General features: G+C 39.9%; 1 protein-coding gene across 4 annotated transcripts in view; it reads left to right on the top strand.

The window, feature by feature from the left end:
• The window catches only part of txnl1 (thioredoxin-like 1), a 42444-nt gene that overhangs the window by 19650 nt on the left and 1014 nt on the right, over window positions 1-21780 (top strand). For 3 of the 4 annotated variants that reach the window (XM_048617972.1, XM_048617905.1, XM_048617843.1), the window contains 6 exons: window positions 134-230; window positions 7281-7451; window positions 11078-11200; window positions 12734-12803; window positions 18650-18822; window positions 19503-19607. In XM_048617972.1, coding sequence (XP_048473929.1) covers window positions 134-230; window positions 7281-7451; window positions 11078-11200; window positions 12734-12803; window positions 18650-18822; window positions 19503-19607 — 739 coding nt within the window. The remainder of the gene's footprint in view (window positions 1-133; window positions 231-7280; window positions 7452-11077; window positions 11201-12733; window positions 12804-18649; window positions 18823-19502; window positions 19608-21780) is intronic. The other variant, XM_048618048.1, reaches the window with a different exon arrangement.

Genomic DNA, 21780 nt, shown 5'->3' with positions numbered 1-21780 from the left:
TTGAGCAGGGCTGTTGAGGAATGTAAGATAAAATAATAGCCCTTTCACTGGTTATTTTTTATCATCAGGATTCAAAAATATGCTGATCTCTAAGTTCAGTTGGTTAGCAAACTTTTGTGATTTCTTTTTAAAGATGTGGACCATGTGTGAGAATAGCTCCAGCTTTCAGTGCAATGAGTTCCAAATACCCACATGCTGTCTTCTTGGAGGTTGATGTACATCAGTGTCAGGTGAGTAGGTCGAAAATGCCTATGATTGATTGATTAATGAATTAAAAACAAGACTTATCTGAAGCCGTCCAAATGTTTTTTACCTTTACTTAAAATGATTCAGCTAATATGCCTACCATGCTGCAATATACAGCCCCCTCTTTCTTCCTCTTGGCATCATCACTGTTTTTCTGTAGACCCCAGAGATCTCAAGTCTTCTGTTATCTTAGTTTTTTCAATTTCAAACTTCATATCGTGTCATCACTCCCTGACTTCGCTACTATCCATTGTTTTCTGTCTTTGTATCATGGAGTCATAACGACACTGTTCAGTCTATTGAAATCACGATAGTCCTCTACTAGTTGTTTTAGACAGTTCCAAAGACTGTTTCAAAATTCATGGTGCAATCTAAATTATTGTATTGGTGCCCATCCAATTTATGATGTGTTCTTTCACTTCTTGCCCCAGTGTGAATTGTCAATGCTGTACAACATGGCAGAGAAATTTTGGAAGAGACCTTCCCATAGGTATAATATACTCTTTAGCACGTCAAGGGAACATATTGTGAAAAATATTATTTTGCTAGGTAAAGCCCGTTAGAAATGTTGAGCATTTGAAGGCTCAGATGTGTAGTAACAGCTCTATAATTGTTTTGAGCAAGCACAACTATGTACCAAACCTTGTCTGAGTAAACAGAGAGCTTTCAGATTTTGATTTTGAAGCTGTCAACTTGAGGTGCTGTCGCAAAAACTTCATATTTTTTGAAATGTTCGTTAATTAAGTGTAATTTTGTTTTGGAAAAAGATATTCTTGATATTGAATTGGGGTTGCCAGTGCAAGAAAGACACTGATACAATGATAAGACTTGAAGTTGATGTCAACACAGGGTTTATTCCATGTGCAAATGCCAGTATAGATTAGGAGTCAACAACCTCTTCTTAAAAATAAAAACCTTTTTAAAGTATAATAAACGTTACTCAATGTCAATAGTGGAAAATGCGCAAAATGGGACAGAGATGCATTTCAGTGATTTTAAGATTTTTGTAAAAATCTTAATGGGCATATTCTAGTAAATAAATGTTTAGAAAGCAACAAGCCATTCAATTGCCATTAATGTGGGTAGGATCAATCAAGGTAAGCAGCAATCCACGAGTCCTTGTTGAACTGCTTGTGGTTCTGAAGGTCAAGGGTCAGCAACCTGTGCCTATGCTATAGTTAAACTGTTGTGTGCATAATGTGGCCATACGGTGCTGCAAAGTACTGAACGTATTCCGCTCCCAATGTTGACATTCCTTATTAATGGCAAAAATGTGTTGAATAAAACAGTTCCCTGTCACCTTCCTTCTCCTTTAAAGCATAGTGACTTGTTGAGAAGATGATGAGAGTTTGTGGCAGGTGCAATAAACTGGCAATTGATGGACATTTTTAAACAACTTGTTTAAGACATGTAAGGCACATACCTGGATCAGGTGAAATTTGAACCTAGGTAGGGACACTACCACTGCACCACAAGAAACTTAAACTTCTATACTTGAGTGTTTCCTTTAATGTTTTGAGCCACATCAACTTAATTTGATGTAACAAATTTAATGTAACACTTAAATATGATTTATAGGGGAATGGTAGACCCCAAACAATACATCAAAAAAAAGTCATGATATGGACAAAAGTGCAATCGAATAAATTCAGTTTTTTTTTTGAGGGTGCCAGAGAAAAGTAGTCAGGCAGCAATAATAGAATGAACTGTGTTTAACAAGTATTATGGCCAATGGGAAACAAAGTAGCAGGATAACATCTGTGGGGTTGGATTCAATCACATGGAAAAGTATGAAAAGCAAGGAGAACTCAGGAAAGATTATTAAAGTCTCCAGCCCACAACATAGGACAGTGTGCTTGGAAAGGGTTAGGAATCAAACTTCAGGTACACCGGGTAAATGAAAGACAATGAGGAGGGAATGTCAATACAGGACTGAATGTGTAGAATGTGAATGCACGTAGTAAGTGAAATAGGGTAAATGACCTTGTGGCGCACATCAAAATTGGCAGGTATGATGTGGTGGGCATCATGGAGATGTGGCTGCAAGGGGATCAGGATTGGGAGCAAAATATCCAAGGATATGCATTCTATCAAAAAGACAGGCAGTTGGACAGAGAGGGTGGGTTGCCTTATTAGTAAGAAACTACAATAAATCAAAAGCAAGAAAAAAAAGTAGGTCCAAATGATGTAGAATCTGTGTGAGTAGAGTTGTGGAACTGCAAAGGTAACAGAACCATAATTGAAACAGCACAAAATATACCAGGAGGTAGAAAAGGTGTTGAAGAGATCATGGGGGATTTCAGTATGCAGGTGGACTGGGAAAATCAAGTTGGTACAAAAACAAAGTTGCTGGAAAAGCTCAGCAGGTCTGGCGGCATCTGTGAAGGAAAAAACAGAGTTAATGTTTTGGGTCCGGTGACCCTTCCGCAGAACTGATTTACACCGTCCGCAGTTCTTTTGGTTTTTAATCAGGTTGGTAGTGGATTGCAAGAAAAGGAATTTGTGGAATGTCTACGGAATGGCTTTTTGGAGCAGCTTGCGTTGGAGTCCACTGGGGAACAGGCAATTCTGGATTTAGTGTTGTGTAATGAGGCAGGCTTGATAAGGCAGCTTCAGGTGATGGAACCCTTAAGAGGCAGTGACCATAATATGATAGAATTTACTCTGCAATTTGAGAGGGAGAAGGTGGAATCAGATGAACGGTATTACTGTTGAATAACGGCAACTAAAGAGGCATGAAGGAAGAGCTGACAAGAATTGACTGGGAGAGGAGCCTAGCAGGAAAGACCGTGGAATAGCAATGGCAAGAGTTTCTGGGAATAATTCAGAAGAGACAGCAAAAATTCATTCCTAGGAAAAAGAAGCATATTAAAGGGAAGATGAGGTAACCATGGCTGACGAGAAGCAGGGACAGCGTAAAAGCAAAAGAGAAAGCATATAATGTGGCAAAGGGCAGCAGGAAGCTAGAGGATTGGGAAGCCGACAAAGACCAACAGAGAGTAAAGAGAAAAGAAATAACGAGGGAGAAGATTAAATATGAGGGTAATCTAGCCAGTAATATAAAAGAAGATTGCAAGAGTTTCTTTAGACATACAAAGAGCAAAAGAGAGGCAAAAGTGGACATCGGGTTGCTGGAGAAGTAGTCTTACAAAGGAGTGGTTGAACTCCTCAATCTGTTAAAGGAAATTTGAAAAGTGGTATAACCCGCCTTTCACCTCCCAATCTGTTATGGAGAGGTGAAACAAAATGAACTTCTTACAGTCTCTCTACAGTCAAAAAATAAATTTTTGTCTAACTCTAACTGTTAACAAGTTAACAGAACTACTAACAAACTGAACAATTCCCCCTTAACTACTATTACCTAACTAACTATTCCCAAATAAAACAAAGTTCTAATAGTATGCTGCTCCAATAGATACAAGTCCCGCTTGTATAAACCAAATTAATTTATAAAATTTAAAGCTTAATCTCTCAAAATTACAGCCAGGATAAATCTTCCAGAATATTCTTTGCCTTCTCTGTTGCCTTCCAGTCAGGAATGACGCCTTCTGTCAAATTCTTGTATCAGGAATATTAGCTAAGAGTGCCATAGTACCTTTATTTAGATGATGCTTACTCTCTGAGATGTTGGATATTTCTGTGAGAGCTGGTGATTTTCTTTGTTTACAATTGATGGCTGTTGAGAGCTGTTCTCTTAACAGATGGCAGTTTGCTCTCTCTCTGATTTTTAAATGCCCTCTTCTTTTATACCCTTGATGACCTATTAATTTCTTATAACAGGATTGGTCCGAGGTTGTCAAAACCAACAAATTTAATTGAGCTTTGGTATCTAGGGCCTGGTTTAAATTAATTGGCTAAATTCAAAACCTGTTGTCTTAGTAAAACTGCACCTCCCAGTCGTGAACCATTTCAACTCCCCCTCCCACTCCTTGGACGACATGTCCATCCTGGGCTTCCTGCAGTGCCACAATGATGCCACCCGAAGGTTGCAGGAACAGCATCTCATATTGCGCTTGGGAACCCTTCAGCCCAATGGTATCAATGTGGACTTCACAAGCTTCAAAATCTCCCCGCCTCCGACCGCATCCCAAAACCAGCCCAGCTCGTCCCTGCCTCCCTAACCTGTCCTCCCACCTCAAGCCCCACCCCCATCTCCTACCTACTAGCCTCATCCCGCCTCGTTGACCTGCCCGTCCTCCCTGGACCGACCTGTCCCCTCCCTAACTCCCCACCTACACTCACCTTTGCTGCCTCCAACCCCGCCTCTTTGACCTGTCTGTCTCCTCTCCACCTATCTTCTCCTTTATCCATCTTCTAACGACCTCTCCCTATTTATTTCAGAATCTCCTTCCCCTCCCCCATTTCTGAAGAAGGGTCTAGACCTGAAACATCAGCTTTCCTGCTCCTCTGATGCTGCTTGGCCTGCTGTGTTCATCCAGCTCTACACCTTGTTATCTCAGATACTCCAGCATTGGCAGTTCTTACTTTCTCTGTGACAGTCTTAGTAAAAATGCTGCTTTACCTGCTAATGGTATAGCCTTTTGATACAATGTTTCAATTTCAACAACTCTGTGGATCTGCTGACTGCAGACATTTGTTTAAACTCCAAGCCTAAAAAACACACAGCGACCACGAACTGTTTCCCCCTACCATTTTATGAACAAATTCTAAAGTCCTACCTTACAATCCACAAGTACAGTACCGATGTCGCAACAGTAGTAATGGAGAACAAAGAAATGACTGAGGAACTGATTAAGTACTTTGCATCAGTCTTTACGATAGAAGACACGAGTTATATCACAAAAATTCAAGAGAGTTGGGGCAGAGGTGAGTGTGGCTGTCATCATCAAGGAGAAGGTGTTAGAAAAACTGAAAGGTCTGAAGGTGGATAAACCAGCTTGACCAGATGAACTACATTCGAGTTCTGAAGGAGATAGCTGAAGCAATAGTGGAGGCATTACTATTGATCTTTCAGGAATCAATGGAGTCAGGGAGGGGGTCTCAGGACTGGAAAATTGCTAATATAACCCCCCATTTAAGAAGAGTGTAAGGTATAAGACAGGAAATTACAGGCCACTTAGCCTGACCTTGGTCGTTGGTAAGATTTTGGAATCCACTGTGAAGGATGAGATTTCTGAAAACTTGGAAGTGTATGCTAAAATAGGGCAAATTCAGCATGGTTTCATCAATGGGAGGTCATGCCTGACAAATCTGTCAGAATTCTTTGCGGAGGTAATTAACAGGTGAGGCCAAGGAGAGCCAATGGATGTCGTCTTTCTGGACTTCCGGGAGGCCTTTGACAAGGTGCCGCATAGGAGGCTGCTGATTAAGATAAGGGTCCATGGTGTTAGAGGCAAGGGGCAAGCATGGACAGAAGACTTGCTGTCTGGCAGAAAGCAGAGAGTAGGGATGAAAGCGTCCTTCTCGGGATGGCAGCCGGTGACAAGTGGTGTTCCACAAGGATCGGTGTTGGGACCACAACTTTTCACTTTATACATGAATGATCTACGTGAAGGAACTGAGGGCATTCTGGCTAAGTTTGCAGATGGTGGAAGGACAAGTAGTAGTAAGGAGGTGGGGAGGGTGCAGAAGGATTTAGATGAGTTAGGAGAGTGGGCCAAGAAGTGGCAGATGGGATACAATGTGGGAAAGTCATGCACTTTGGTCCGAAGTGTGGAAGCATAGACTATTTTCTAAATGGGGAGAAAATTCAGAAATTTGAAGTGCAAAGGGACTTGGGAGTCTTAATCCAGGATTCTCTTAAGGTAAACTGGCAGGTTGAGTTAGTAGTTAGGAAGGCAAATCCAGTGTTGGCATTTATTTCGAGAGAACTAGAATATAAAAGCAGGGATGTAATTCTGAAGCTTTATAAAGCTCTGTTCAGACCGCATTTAGAGTAATGAGTGATTTTACGCCCCATACCTCAGCAAGGATGTACTTGCCCTGGAGCAGGTCCAGAGGAGATTCACAAGAATGATCCCAGGAATGAACAGCTTAATATGAGGAACATTTGAGGACTTTGTGTCTATAGTCGATGGTGTTTAGAAGGATGAGGGGGGATCTAATTGAAACTTACAGAATACTGAATGGCCTGGACAGAGTTGATGTTGGGAAGATGTTTCCATTGGCAGGAGAAACTAGGACCCGAGGGCCTTAGAATAAAGGTCAGACCCTTTAGAATAGAGGCGAGGAGAAATGTCTTCAGCCAGGGAATGATGAATCTACGGAATTCATTGCCACGGAAGTCTGTGGAGGCCAGGTCATTTAGTATATTTAAGACAGATAGATAAGTTCTTGATTTTCAAGGGGCTCAAGGTTTGCAGGGAGAAAGCATGAGAATGGGGTTGAGAAACTGACCAACCATGATTGAATAGTGGAGCAAACCTGATGGACCGAATGGCCTAATTTCTGCTCCTATGTCTTATGATCTTATGGTTTGATTATTGAAAGCTGTCTTAGATTTTAAAGAGATGGTGTTCAGGCAGGGAGGATCTGCTAAACATCGGGTTGGAGAAGAAAGTGGAAAGATTTACAAGATTTCTGAGGATAGATGAAGATTTTTAATGTGATGACCCTGTGATTCTCCAGAATGACATTGATTGTGCTTGAATTTTTATGGAATAGTATAGAAGCTATGGAGTTCTGAATGGGAAACGGTTAGAGTGGATCTTGAAACTGATGAAGAAAATTGTGGACAAATCAAACTTTGAGGGATTTCAGCAGTCGTACCAGTGAGTTGCAGGTGCAGATTACCACGTAACTGAGGGAAGGTTACCCAGTTACAGGATTTGAAACTCAGCATAGGATCATACAGGATATGTGTAATTTAAATGCGACTTTTTCTGTATCAAAGGCTTCCTTCTGTCTTCCTGAACTTCATGCTTCCATTATCCCCTGTGCCCCACCGTCCTTCAGCATTGTCTAGTATATATCCTATAATCTGAATTTGATTTCAATCCCAGGGAATTAGAAATTAGAAATAGTTCTGTTTCATTTAAGTTTTAAAATTATTAATAAACTTGTTACTGTTTCAGCAAACAGCAACAGCCAACAACATCACAGCAACACCATCATTTTTATTCTTCCGAAATAAAGTAAGAATTGACCACCTTCATGGAGCAGATGCCAATGGATTAGAAGAGAAAATCAAACAGCATCTGGAAAATGATCCTGGAATTGAAGATCTGGACATTCCCAGAGGATATGTAAGTAAAACATGGTTCTGTGAAAACCATAAGCACGTTTTTTTAAGTGAGTTATTGCTTCCTTGTCACTCATGAAAATTATCCAATATTACTTTGAACTGTTTTTGAATATCTTGTATCCTGTTCTGTCAAAGAAAAGCCTAGCATATTCGCAGTCATGCTTCCTCTTTCTCTTAAGTTGGCCAGAATTCAAGAAGGAAATGGCAGTTTTTCTCATCCAGCAATAAGTGTCTGGAGTGCGATACTTGAATGGATGGAAACAGATTCAGTTGTAGCTTTTAGAATGTAAATACTGAATAGAACAGAAATTTACACAGCTCTGGCAGAAAAACAGGAGAGAGGTGCTTGATTGCACTTTCTTGACATTTGGGTTGCATGATTCTAAAATTCTATTCTCCATGCAAGCAAGGGAGCTCTAATTTAAAGGCTTACAAGCTGGCAAGGGTATGCTAAGCTGTTTGAGGTTTGAATGGCTGAGAAATACGTGTGCATCATTTTTAAATCACTCACTTTGGCTTGAAGTATCGAATTAAGAAAACTAAGCTACTTAGAGAAAAGCGCTTAAGAATTTGTAGTCAAGTTACAACTAATGAAGTACCAATCCTGATGACGCCTCATGTGTATGGTGGGCAAAATGGCCACCTTCTCTGCTGCATCATTCTGTAAATGTATTTGTTCAGTCATTAGAGTTGAGATTTGAATCTATCACCTTTTTAATACAGATGTGAGAGCATGGTTAATGCATCATGGCTGACACCATAAGGTAAATCTTCCTTCGTCAGCACATTAAAAACAAATATTCTGGGGGACAAACCAACACAATTGAGCTTGAAGATTCTGGGAAATCCCACTTTTAGACAAACAATGCAAACCTTGTCAGCACATGATTAAATTATAACATAATATCACTGACCTAATTAGGTAAGTACAAAATGTTATTGCTCAGCAAAACAAACCAAAATTTGGTTTGACAAGATCATGGGAAAGTGCTTAAAGTTACACACCAGTGAATCGGCCTAATATTCTTTACTAAAGAATTCATTGCTAACTGTAATTCATTGTGTGCTACTTCCTTTGGGTTGGGAAGGAAAATCAAATAGATCCCATTCCAAATCCCACCCAATGACTGATTACGATTGGTTATGTCTTTTACAGTTCATTAGTCTGATGCTGACTATTTTAGGTTTGAGTGTGGCTGGACAGCTTGCACCATTGGAAGTACACATTTAGAAAAGGAAGGGTGACAATTTGAAAACACATGAAAGTGGTGCAGGAGCTCCATTGCGTTATTAAGTGACTTGTGAACTCAAGTCTTGAATGTAATGGTTAAAGTTTAAGTAAATAGTATATAATACAGAATTTGGAATGTACAATGTGATCTCCAGTGGAGAAAAATTAGTGTGCTAAACTTTAGTGTACTGTTTGAAACAAGATTTTCTTTTTGATTCCTCATCAGAGTAAAGATATGCTTTAGACTCAGTGTGGGACGGAGTATATATCTCGTCAAATCTGTAATTTATCATGGATTTCAATATAAGAGCTGTGTGTACTTAATACAAGTATTAGTGTCCACCTAGGAAATTCATGTCACTGGTCATGAGTTCCTGTGGGTCCTTGTGACTGGTGAGCCTGATCCTCGAGCCGCATCTCCGACCACATAGTTGGTAGATGTTTGTGGGATGTGGAAGTGATCTTGGCCTTGATTGATACCATTCCTTTTATCTGTTCCTTTTCTGTACTTTCTCAACTGGTGTTCTTGAAGAATTGTGTCCCTTCATACAGGAGTTTCCTCCAAGTTGACTTCTTCTGAACGAGGGTCTTCCATGTTTTGATATGTGTTTCATTTCTTGAGGGAAGCTTTCAGGGAGTCTTTGAAAAACTTTCTCTGTCCTGCTCTTATTTGAGTGGCTTCCTTGAGTTGGTTGAAGAAAATTTCCTTTGGTAGTCTGAACTCAGGCATCCTAAGCACATGGTTTGGATGATCATGGCTTGGTACTGTTGCTGTTAGTTGTTTCAAGGACGCTGATGTTAGCATATGTTTTCCCAGTTGATGCAGAGAACCTATCTCAAATAGCAGTAATGGTAATTTTCAAGGGCCTTGAAGTAGCGTCGATATGTATTCCAAGTTTCAGAGCCATGTAGAAGAGTCACAAGGATGACTGCCTTGTACACAAGGATCAAGCACAGATGTAATAGTCATCAAAGACTCTCATCCTTAGACATCCGAGGGTAGCACTCGGATTTGGATGCCACGTTACATTTCCGATGTTGGCCTTAAATGAGAGGTAGCTTCCCAAGTGAGGTAAATGTTCCATGTTTGGGAGGATTACTCCCTTGATCTTAATGGCAGGATGGACAGGAACTTGCCCTGGCATTCTTGGTAAAAGGTTTGAGTCAGCTTGAGGTTGAGGCTGAGAGCAATTCTTCGGCATGCTTCTGTAAAGGTATTAAGTGAGCCTTGAAGATTCTCTTCTGAGAGAGCAAACGTGATATTGTCATCCAAATTATGAAGTTCCACAAGTGAAATCGATGTTGTTTTCTTCTGGTTTTGGTTGAACAGCTTTCTGCCCATCCTGTAGACAGTGTCCATAGTACTGCGAAGCTTGTTCTTGACAAGAGGAAGAATGGTGGCGGTGAAGATGGAGAAAAGGTGATGACATGTCTTGACCTCAAAGGATTCTGATATTTACTATTGGTGAGACAGTCATTGACATCTTCTTGAGGAGGAGATGGAGGATGTTGATGAAATTTACTGGAAAGCTGGTCTTTGACAGGGGTTCCCATAGCACTACCCGATTGACTAAGCCAAAGGCCTTAGTCGGATAAATGAAGGCCATGTAGAGTTGTAGCTGTTGTTTCTGGCATTTGTCTTGATGTTGCCAAGTAGGGAAAGTCATGCTTGTGATTGCCAATGACAGTTAATGATAAACTGTATGAACAGATTAAGATATTTAGTGTATCAATGAAATGAAATTTCTGTTGCATTTTTGTCAGGTTCCAGCTGCCTTTTTCAATTAAATTGGAGGCTACATTACAGTGGCATGCTCTGGCCCAAGTCACTCCCTAATCTCTGTTCACTGTTATGATACATCAGATCTTTACACTTAGTGTACAATGGTTTTCATGGAGTACTTGAAAATTGATCGAAGAAGTGTTCAGGTCTGGCAGCGTCTGTGGAGAGAGAAACAATTCATATTTTTGGTCAATGTCAATGTCCTTTCATTAGAACTCAACAAGATTCTGTGCAACCTTGTAATTTCTCAAGCGAGCTGTGGAGGGACAGATTTTTTTTAAAATGCAGAGGTAAATGGATTCTTGCCTGACAAGGGAATGTAAGATTATTGGGGGTAGCTGAGAATGTGGAGTTGAGCCCATATTCAGATCAGCAACAATCTACTGAATAACTGAGCAGGTTCAAAAAGCTAGATGCCTCCCTTTTAATCTGTTTGTCTTCATGTCACAGCTGAAACACTTACTGTTGTTCTGTCTCCGTTCTGCCTGACCTTCTTAACAATTCCAACATTTTCTATTTGCAGTTCAAATTTCTAGCCTCTGCAGTTTTTGCTTTCATAATGAAGAATGTCTACTTAATTAAATCAAGTTGCTTTGGTTTTTTTGTTTTTCAGATGGATTTGATGCCTTTTATAAATAAGGCTGGGTGTGAATGTCTTAATGAAAGTGATGAATATGGATTTGACAATTGTCTACAAAAAGACACAACATATTTGGAATCTGATTGTGATGAACAAGTAAGGGTTTTGAATACTTTTGGAATAGGCTAAAAATATAACCTGAATTATGATTTGACAAGATTGTACGCTTAGCAGTGCTTCAAATTGCAACATTTTACATATTTTTTGTAACTTAACTTTTATCCCTCTCCTGTTCTATCTCGTATCGTTTTAAAAAATAACTTGCTAATCATTTCATAGTACAAATTGTTGCTCCTTGAACTGCGTTTTGTTATTTTATAAAACACATTGAAAACATTTAAAGTGGCCTTGTTAGCAAGATGTGCCAATTCTTTTTCATGTTTATCAAATGCAATGCAGTCAGAACAGTAAGTGTAGTGCAGTTGATTTTTTTGTTAAATGCAGTTGAGATCAGTTCCCGTTATCCCTAGAAAAGGACATGGAAGGCCTCTGAGTAAGCCTGATTGGCACAGGTAGTGAGTGGGCCGGTGAATTTAGTAAGTAATGGGTTGCCAATGTGTTGGTACTTAGTACCTAGTTAGTTTATGGATACTTCTTTTTAAAAAAATGCAAGTTATTTTTCCAAATGTTTGCAAATTTGTGTTCTATATAACCTAATATTGAGAAAGTAGAATTGTGACTCCAATGAAATTACATTGGGAAATGTATGGGATTGGCCTCTAATGGTTTTTCATAATTAAATTCTAATTTCTGAGTAGGACAGAAACCAGTTTAGATGTTTCTTGAATTGGGAACTTTTTTTCAACGTGTTGTATCTTTGTCAAATGGGAAACAGATTAGTTTTCACATTCTGTCCATCAATTAGTAGACATCTGAAATAAGTATGTCGATGCATATTAAATGAATTTGGAAGTGCTGTCCATGCTGGACGTTAGACCAACATGCACAACAAATATGAAAGTTGCTTGTGTAACTTTAAGCAGTGTGGTGCATATGGTTGAGGTTCTTTTGAGCATTTCTTGCTTTCTTAATTTCTTATGTAACAGGATCTTTTTTTCTAATTGTTTCTCATAATCTACTGAATCACTTTTAATGATTTCTTTCCAGTTCTGATTCCCTAAGCTGCTTTATAAACTTTGAAGGTTTCTTTGCAAACTCTTGCAGCTTTAGTTCACAAAATAAAACATTTCTGGTAAGATGAAACTGTTCTACTGAACTGTTAATTCTTCTGAATGGAACTCAGACTAAACTAGTGACCCGAGTCTATCTTCTCTGTAATAAAAGTTTAAGCTTGTAGACGCTTCATCCATTAACATTCTGTGTCCTGTCCTTTGCTGAATACCCATCTGCCTTGATTTTAAAAAATTAAAATTCCCAAATGGTGATATAGTAAAGACCTCTCTCATGAGGTGAACAGCATAACAGCATTTAAGGGGATAGTACTCAAACACTTGAGGGCATCAGGAGTAAAAAGGTACCATGTCCAGGCAAGAAGTAGTAAAATGGATGGAGGTATGAGTGGAGCTTAAAGCCACAAAGAGATTTTTCATCCAGAAAGTGTCTGTTACTGTAAATTCGAAGTATTTTATTCTTGATACTTAAGGGATTTTTTTGTTTATTTTTAAACAGCTTCTTGTGACAATAGCATTTAACCAGCCAGTCAAGCTTTATTCAATGAGACTTCAAGCCCCTGACAATGGTGAGTTATATGAAACTCATTTTGGAACATGTTTTAATTTTTATATATTGTTCTTCCCACCAACTGATTTCCCTTTGCTGTAATTAATACATGAATACAAAAGAAAAAGTACAGCACAGGAACAGACCCTTCAGCCCCCAGGCCTGTGCCAGCCATCATGTCCTAATTAATCTAAAAACAAACCTGCCATTTTTCGATCCGTATCCCTCTATTCCCTCCCTATTCATGTACCTATCTAGGTGCCTCTTAAATGCCTTCAATGTGCGCACTTCCACCACCTCTTCAGGTAGTGCATTCCAGACTGTTACCAGTCCCTGTGTGGAAAAACTTCCCTCGCACATCCCCCTTAAACTTTCCCCCTCTGACCTTAAACGTGTGCTCCCTTGTAAGTGAAATTTCAGCCCTGGGAAAAAGCCTCTGACTATCCACCCTCTCTCTGCCCCTCATAATTTTGTAGACCTCTATCAGGTCTCCTCTCAGCCACTGTCTTTCCACTGAAAACAATCCTAGTCTTTTTAATCTTTCCTCATAGTCAATGGCCTGGAGACCAGGCAATATCCTGGTGAATCTTCTCTGTACTCTCTCCACAGCTTCCACATCCTTCTGGTAGTGTGGTGACCAAAACTGCACACAATACTCCAAATGCAGCCTAACAAAGGTTTTGTATAGCTGCAACATGGTTTGCTAACTCTTGTACTCCACACCCGGACGATGAAGGCAAGCATGCCATATGCCGCCTTAATCACCTTGGCTAACTGTGTTGCCACTTTCCGGGAACTGTGGACCTCACGCCCAGATCCGTCAGAATGTTAGTGTTCTTGAGGGTTCTGCCATTTACAATATAATTCACCCCTAAATTTGATCCTCCAAAATGCATCACCTCGCTTTTGTCTGGATTAAACTCCATCTGCCATTTCTGTGCCCAAGTCGCCAACCTATCTATATCCTGTTGTATACTTTCATAGTTGGCACTATCAACAACTCCACCAATTTTTGTGTCATCAGCAAACTTGCTTATCAGACCATCCACATTTTTCTCCAGATCATTTATATACTAAAAACAACAAAAGACCTAAGACTGACCCCTGTGGAACACCACTAGCTGCCGGTCTCCATCCTGAAAAACATCCTTCCACCACTACCCTCTGTCTTCCTTGACCAAGCCAATTTCCTATCCATATAGCCAGGCCACCCTGAATCCCTTGTGATTTTAGTTTTTGTACCAACCTGCTATGTGGGACTTTATCAGATGCCTTACTAAGGTCCATATAAACTACATCCACGGCCCTTTCCTCATCAATTATCCTCATTACCTCTTCAAAAAATTCATTTGGGTTGGTGAGACATGACGTTCCCCGGACAAGCTGCCGGTCACTAACTAGACGATTTTCCTCCAAATGCACATATATCTTGATCCTCAATATCTTCTCCAAGAGCTTCCCTACCACAGATGTCAAGCTCACCGGCCTATATTTTCCTGGATTATCCCAGCATCCTTTCTTAAACAAGGGAACAACATTCACTAATTTCCAGTCCTCTGGAACTTCACCTGTGGTCAACGAGGATGTCAAGGTATCTGTCAATGCCCCAGCTATTTCCTCCCTTGCCTCTCTAAGGTCCACCTTCCCCAGAAGACCTGGGATTACTAGCCTGGAAGTCCTGCGTTTTAGCTCCCTACCTAAGCCCTTGAATTGTCTTCGCAGGACTCCTTCCTTCTTCCTACCCATGTCATTTGTGCCAATGTGGACAATGACTTCTGCCTGTTTTCCCTCCTGCTTCAGGATGTCCTGTACCTGTTCAGAGACATCAAGGACCCTGGCATCGGGGAGGCAACACACCATCCTAGTGTCTCGTTCACAGCCACAAGCGCCTGTCGGTGCCCCTGACTATTGAGTCACCTATTGCTATCGCTTGCCTAGACTTTGCCACACCCTGCTTTGCAGCAGAACCAGCTGTGGTGCCACAGATCTGGCTACTGCTATTACTATCTTCTGAGAGGCTATCCTCCGCAACAGTATTCAAAACGGTATACCTGTTTTGAAAGGGGAATAGCCACAGGAGACTCCTGAGCTACTTGCCTGCCTCTCCTGGCGGTCACCCACCTATCTGCTTGGACCTGTGGTGTGACCACCTCCCTAAAGCTAGAATCTATCACTCTCTCTGTCCCCTGTATGCACCACAGTGTGTCTAGCTGCTTCTCCAACTGAACCACGCAGGCTGTGAGGAGCTGCAGATGCAGTTTTCAGGGACATGCTCCCTGATTTCCCACACCTGACAGGAGGAGCATACCACCACCCTAAATGCCATCTCTGTCCTTTTACACTTTAAAAAAAGAAGAATCTAGCTTTCAACATGGCGCGGTGCATTTCTTTTTGGTTGGAGGCGGTGTGTGAGGATGAGCTAAACATATCTTTTATCGGCACTGCCTTTATTTTTTTTCCTTATGTTCTGCTTTTCTTTGTTCATGTCTGCGTTTGATTCATCTGTTTGTGGTATGTGCATTCAAGGTGTCTGTTTTTGAGCTTTTTTTCACTTGGATAAGAAATATTGCATTGAGAGAAAGCATTAACTTCAGTAATCTGTTCTAACTTGTTCAAAGCATTATGGGTCATGTCAAATCTTTCCGTAGCCCTGTACTTAAAAGTTTAGGCATTTTACTTATATCTTCAGTTACTTTTCATTTTCTGTGTTTATGTAATTTTAGTTAAATTGTTATTGCAAAGGTAAAGATTGGTGTTGTAATGGGGAAAACTCCATGATTGAATGGCATAGATTGGGAACACGTTGCATTGTGAGTAAAATGGTATCTCTGCTAAACAATGAACAGAAAATGTGGAACAAAAGCAAAGCTGCTGGAAAAGCTCGGTAGGTCTGGCAGCATCTGTGGAGGGGAAAACACAGTTAACGTTTTCACCAGACCCGAAACGTTAACTCTGTTTTCTCCTCCACAGATGCTGCCAGACCTGCTGAGCTTTTCCAGCAACTTTGTTTTTGTTCCTGATTTACAGCATCTGCAGTTCTTTTGGTTTTTATTTTGAACAGAAAATGTGCCTTGACACAAAAACAGAATTCCGGCCTTCCTTGCCCCTTGACTTATTTTGACCGTGAAGTTGGTAAGGGAAAAAGTACTATCTGAACTTGCCCCATAATTTTACAATGCTGTATATTATTACCCCACATTATTGGCTTTTAAGAGAGAAAGGAAATTTCAGTGTTTAAAGAAGTGACTGCCCTCTATGTTCATTATTTACTGTGTTGCAACTTATAAGGGCCCATAAAATTCATGGTTTCTTCAAACAAATCTGTTTTTTTGGCAGAGTTTTGATGTTTTTTTTTGGATGTAGCATTTCTGACTTAAGGTGAGGGAAGACTTCATAACTGGTTATGGTTAATTCCAACTAATAGGATTTTTAAAGGACTTGACAGGGTAAATAGTGAGGTGATGTTTCCCTTCATGGGAGAGTCCAGGACAAGAGGGCCTAATCTCAGGATAAAGGGAGCACTAGTTTAAGACTGAGATGAGTATGAATTTCTTCTGAGGGTTGAGAGGCTTTTCAACTCCTTACCACAAAGAGGTATGGGGTACAGTCCTTGTGTATATATAAGGCTGAGATAGACAGATAGATTCCTGATAAGTAAGGAAATCAAGGATTACTGGGAAAAGGCAGGGAAGTGGGTGTGAGGAATATCAAATCAACCATGATCCTATAGAATATTGTCACAAACTTACCTGTTCTTTATGGTCTAAGATGCATGATATGAGACATTAGAACATATAAAACTGAAGTCTGCCTCAAAATCTAAATCTGTTCAGTGGATGGAGTTAATCAAGTATTGTGATCAGTGGATCAGAATGCAGCTCAGTAGCAGGATCACATCAGTCAAGGATTGTTGTGGATAATCAGGTCACTACAAGTAAGAAGAGAAATCTTTATGAATATTTCATCCTCAACCCTGTTGGAGCCCAGCATGTGTGTGGGAATCAATGTTGATTGGTTTTCAAACACTTGCAACCAAACATGCCATTTGGAAGATTATACTTGGTTTCCTCCTGTAACGCTTTCTCCTTTACGCATTGTAATAGATGCCAATTCCCATTCTTTTCAGTTTGCTCCAAATGATACTAAAATGTACGTTGCAATGGTCCTTGTAATATTCCTGCTGTTGAATCAACATAGCTGACCTTACCATCTAGATAGAAATCAACTGCTAGAGTGCTTTAGATGGTGAGGAAACTTAGGAGCTTCATCAACATTGAGCTTTGTGATGTTAGCAAAAAAGTAATGTAGTACCAAATGAAACGAGACGTGATGTTTTTGAGGACAGTCATTGCATCCCCTTGGCATCCCTGTTCTTGAGGGAAATGCCCGGACTCAATCACCTTCAATTACCAGGGTTTTTTATTGACATCCTGTGGATTGAATTAATCAGACTGACCTTCATTCTTATAAGTGCATCTGATTTTTGGCCTATATCAAATGATTGGTTCTTGTTCGACCAGAAAGAATGATGTGCATTTCCTAATGATGAATGATGTTGCTTTGAAAGTTCCACAAAATATTTGCAACCAGCATTGACTAAATCGACAAAATTACTCTGGATGAACTAGGAACTGGAACAGAGCAATGGATAATCTTAATTTCTTGCATTCCACCTGCAAAGTTTGGGTGTACAGCATGGCCACACTTTTGATCAATAAAATTGAAAAAAATGCTGTTTAAAATAGAATCTGTCTATTCTTTGGCAAACGTTCCATAAAGTTGGCATGAGGGAGTAATCACTATCACCTTGAACATGGGAAACTGTCAAATTAGAGTCATCTATGGGGGATCACTCCTCACTGTAGTTCAAGATCATGGAGAATGCTTTTACCAGCTGTCTCTTTGTTTCAAAAAATCAATTCACTTTCAGGTGAAGTTGCTGTGACCAGTCACTATTCATTGAGACTAGAATTCTCCTAGATTCTCAAAGACAGAATGGAGACAATGAAGTTATCTGTTTGTGACATGGTGCGTGATGGGGATTATTGCTTAAGACATCCAGGACCATTGAATGTATTCCTGACTAAAAAGCTGATCAACAGTAGATACCACTTCCCTTTGAATAGATCATTAGAGTGTATGCAGTGATTATTTTACCTCTCTGGTGTGCACTGGATGTCTCCTCTACGCAGCATTTATTTTAGTGATCTATCTAACTCAATTTCATATGAATTTATATATCCTGATCTTATCCCTGTGCTACCTTGACTCCACAGACAAACCCACTATTAACCTGAAGATGGCAGCTTTGTTCTCAGGTCTGCAAAACTGGAGTAGCAGTGGAGTTACCAGTGCACCATAGTGTCACTCTTTGCAGTCAGTTAGTTTCAAACAAGATATATTGAAGGAATTTGGGTGCAATCGTTCTTCAGTAGTGTGAGGTTGAAGCTCATCTGGAACTATTTCCCTAAACTTACAATAAAGTCTTTACTATTGCACTGTTTTAAACACATTTTCCTGAAATTGAGCAGCACAACAGTCCAATGTATAATTTAATTACCACCTGTACAACAGTTCAACACAAGTGTAGTACAGTATTTGCTAGTTCAAAAATCATTTCTTAAAGCATTGGTGGTAGGGATTTCACCTTACTAACATTTGCATACTTTTAAAGGAGAAGGTTGCAAAATGGATATTGATGATTTTCATCTTCCTTGTTGACTATCCATGTTGATTACTTGTGCCCTGCTTTGAATCAATGTAGTATGCTAGTTCCAATCTTTGGTAAAGATTTTTAAGTGTTTAGGCTGTCAGCTTTCATTGGTGCTGACTGGTTTATATAGTTTAATATTTTTGCATTTACAGGCCGAGGTCCCAAATTTGTAAAAGTATTCACCAATTTGCCACGCTCATTTGATTTTGATGATGCTGAAAGAAGTGAACCAACCCAAACCCTGGAGTTAACACCAGAAGACCTCCAAGAGGATGGAGTTGTGCCATTGCGCTATGTCAAATTTCAGAATGTTAATAGTGTAACAGTGAGTGATGTTTGAAATTCACAATTTTTTCTAAGTACTTTCTGCATTGGTGCTTAAGTTTTACTTCATGCTGCAAGCAAAATCTCATTCACGAGATATCTTTGTGTTCCTGTGCATGAAACACAAAGTTACATGCAGATGCTGTACGTAATTAAGAATGCACATGGAATTTTCACCTGTATTGCTTGATGGTTGTAGTTTAAAAATAATTAAGTCTGACTATAACTGTACAAGGTGTTGGTGAAGCAGCAGCTAGAGTGCTGTTTACAGTTTTGGTTCCTGTATTTTAAGAAAAAAATGGACATGTTGATGTTGGAGGCAGTTTGAAAAGCGATTCACTTGGCTGGTTCATAGAAAACCACAGAAGAGGCCCTTAGGTCAATGCAAACTTGATGGGCCAATCTGCACAAGTTCCACTTTCCAGCACTTGGGACCATTTATGACATTTTCAGGTTTTTTTTATTCACTCGTAGAATGTGGGCATCACTGGCTGGCCAGCATTTTTTTATTGCCCGTCCCCAGCTGTCCTTGGGAAGATGGTGGTGAGCTGCCTTCTTGAACTGCTGCAGTCCATATGCTGTAGATTGACCCACAAGGCCTGGCAGTAACTGGTCGTTGCAAAAGTGAACTAGTTTGTGTGCTCTAATTAAATCTCCTGCAATTTAACTTTCGTTTTTCAGCTTTTTATCAAATCAAATCAGGGTGACGAGGACACCACAAGAATTAACTACCTTGCATTTATTGGAACCCCTGTGCAAACAACAAACATGTTGGATTTTAGGCGGGTAAGTTTTACATACTTAAATTTTAATATATTGAGTAACTAGATTAAAGGGATGCATGTGTGAAGTTCTACTTCCTGCCTGTCAGAAACTGATGATAAATGTTGGCCTAGCCAAAGACACTCATGTCCCGTGAACAAATTAAGTAAAAATTGATTATCAGACATAAGAGGCTACACTTGGATGTCTCAAATTTGTGATTCTACAAGGTGATAGACAACAATTCAAAGCCAAGGGGTATTAAAAGCTGGGCCTAAAAGATCTTTTGGACTTTTTTTACTGAAAGATTTTTTGGTTTTCACAGGATGTAAATGTAGCTGCTTAGAACAGCAACAAAAACAGAAATTGCTGGAAAAACCACACCTGCTGAGCTTTTCCAGCAATTTCTGTTTTTGTTTCTGATTTACAGCATCCACAGTTCTTTCGGCTCTATTTTGGTTAGAATAGCATCTTTTGCTCATCTCTTATTAGATATGAAGGTGGTGGTGAGGAGCCTTTTTGAACTATTGCAGTCCACGTAGTGTAGGTACATCCAAGATGCTTTTAAGGAGTGAGTTCCAGGATTTTGACCCAGCCTCAGTGAAGGAATGTTGATATAATTCCATGCTAATTAATGTAGCAGGCTAAAGGTGTTGAATTACATTTTCATGCTCCCTAACTGATGATGTTTGAATCCCCTACAATTCCTGCACACTTTTTATTCTTTCACTGGACGTGGACATCTCTTGCCCTCAATGTTTGTTTGTGGTAATATTGGCCATCTATTGGTGAGGTGCTTTCGATGCAGCAATTAGCCAAGGCTCCAATGCATCTTGTAGATGGCACGCATGTTACTATTATGTCATTGGTGGAGGGAGTGAATATTTAAGGTAATGAATGTAGTGCCAATCATGTAGGCTGCTTTGTCATGGATGTTGAGTGTTGAGGTTCTTGAATATTGTTGGAGTTGCACTTATCCAGACAGTATGAGAGTATTCCTGACTTGCAGATGGTAGACAGACTTTACGGAGTCAAGAATTCCTAGCTTTTGATCTGCTCTTGCAGCCACAATGTTTGTTTAACTGGTCCACTTATGTTTCTAGTCATTTGGTAACCCCGGAGGACGTTAGTGTGGGTTTCAACCACGGTAAAGCTATTGAATATCAAGGGACGATGGTTAGAATCTCTCTTGTTAGAGCTGATCATTGCTTGGCACTTGTGCTGTGAATGGAATTTGTTACTTATCCCGAGCAGGAATATTATCCTAGTCTTGCTGCATATAGACATTGCTGATGCTTGGTAATTGTATGGGAATCTCTTTATTGGGGCTGGCTAATGTAAAAGGTAAAACAATAAACTCGAGTGCTTGTCTTGGTTGCCTTGAGTATTCTTGGATCAGATCTGCTTGTTAAATCCATCCTGTTAAGAGGACAAAAACTTTCACAGGATTCCGGGTATGGTCTAATTTAGTGCCTTATATAATTTTAGCAAAATTTCCTTGTTTGTATACTGCATTTGTATTGAAATAATGGTGAACTGCACATTTGACTTCCCTATTAGCAGCTGAATTTATACGCAAGCTTTCTGTGATAGATCATCTAATTCAGTATCCTGTTCCCGCTCTTGCTCCATACCCTTTAACTCTGTTAGCCAGAGAATGGAATCTATCATCGTCATGAAAACAAACGTAACCTCCCATTTTCCACATTGCATTCCATTGTCAAGTTTTTGCTCCTTCACTTATCCTGTGTATATCCTTCTGCAGACTCTGTCATCCTCACCAGTTGCCACCTTACCTATTTTTGTATCAACTGTTAAAAACAATGGTGAATGTATTCGCTTACATGGTCCAAGTAAATAATTCTGGCCCCAGCCCTGATCCATAATAGTTACAGGTTGCCATCCTGAACATGCCCCTTTGTACTGACTCTGTCTTCTAATAGTTGACCAATTCTCTATCCAGCTAATATATTACTTTCAAAGGCATAAAACCATAAGATGTAGGAGCTGAAGCAGGTCATTCAGCCCGTCGAGTCTGCTGTTCATTTCAATGAGTTCAAGACTGATCTGATAATCCTCAACTCTACTTTCCTGCCTTTTCCCAATAACCTTTACAGATTAAATATCTGTCTGTCTCAGACTCGAATATATTTAGTGACCCGGTCTGTACAGCCCTCTGTAGTTTTCTTTACAATCC

Source organism: Rhincodon typus, chromosome 1 (assembly GCF_021869965.1).
Source record: "Rhincodon typus isolate 14 chromosome 1, sRhiTyp1.1, whole genome shotgun sequence".
In the NCBI taxonomy this organism is placed as follows: domain Eukaryota; kingdom Metazoa; phylum Chordata; class Chondrichthyes; order Orectolobiformes; family Rhincodontidae; genus Rhincodon; species Rhincodon typus.
This window is presented reverse-complemented; position numbering and strand designations above follow the sequence as displayed.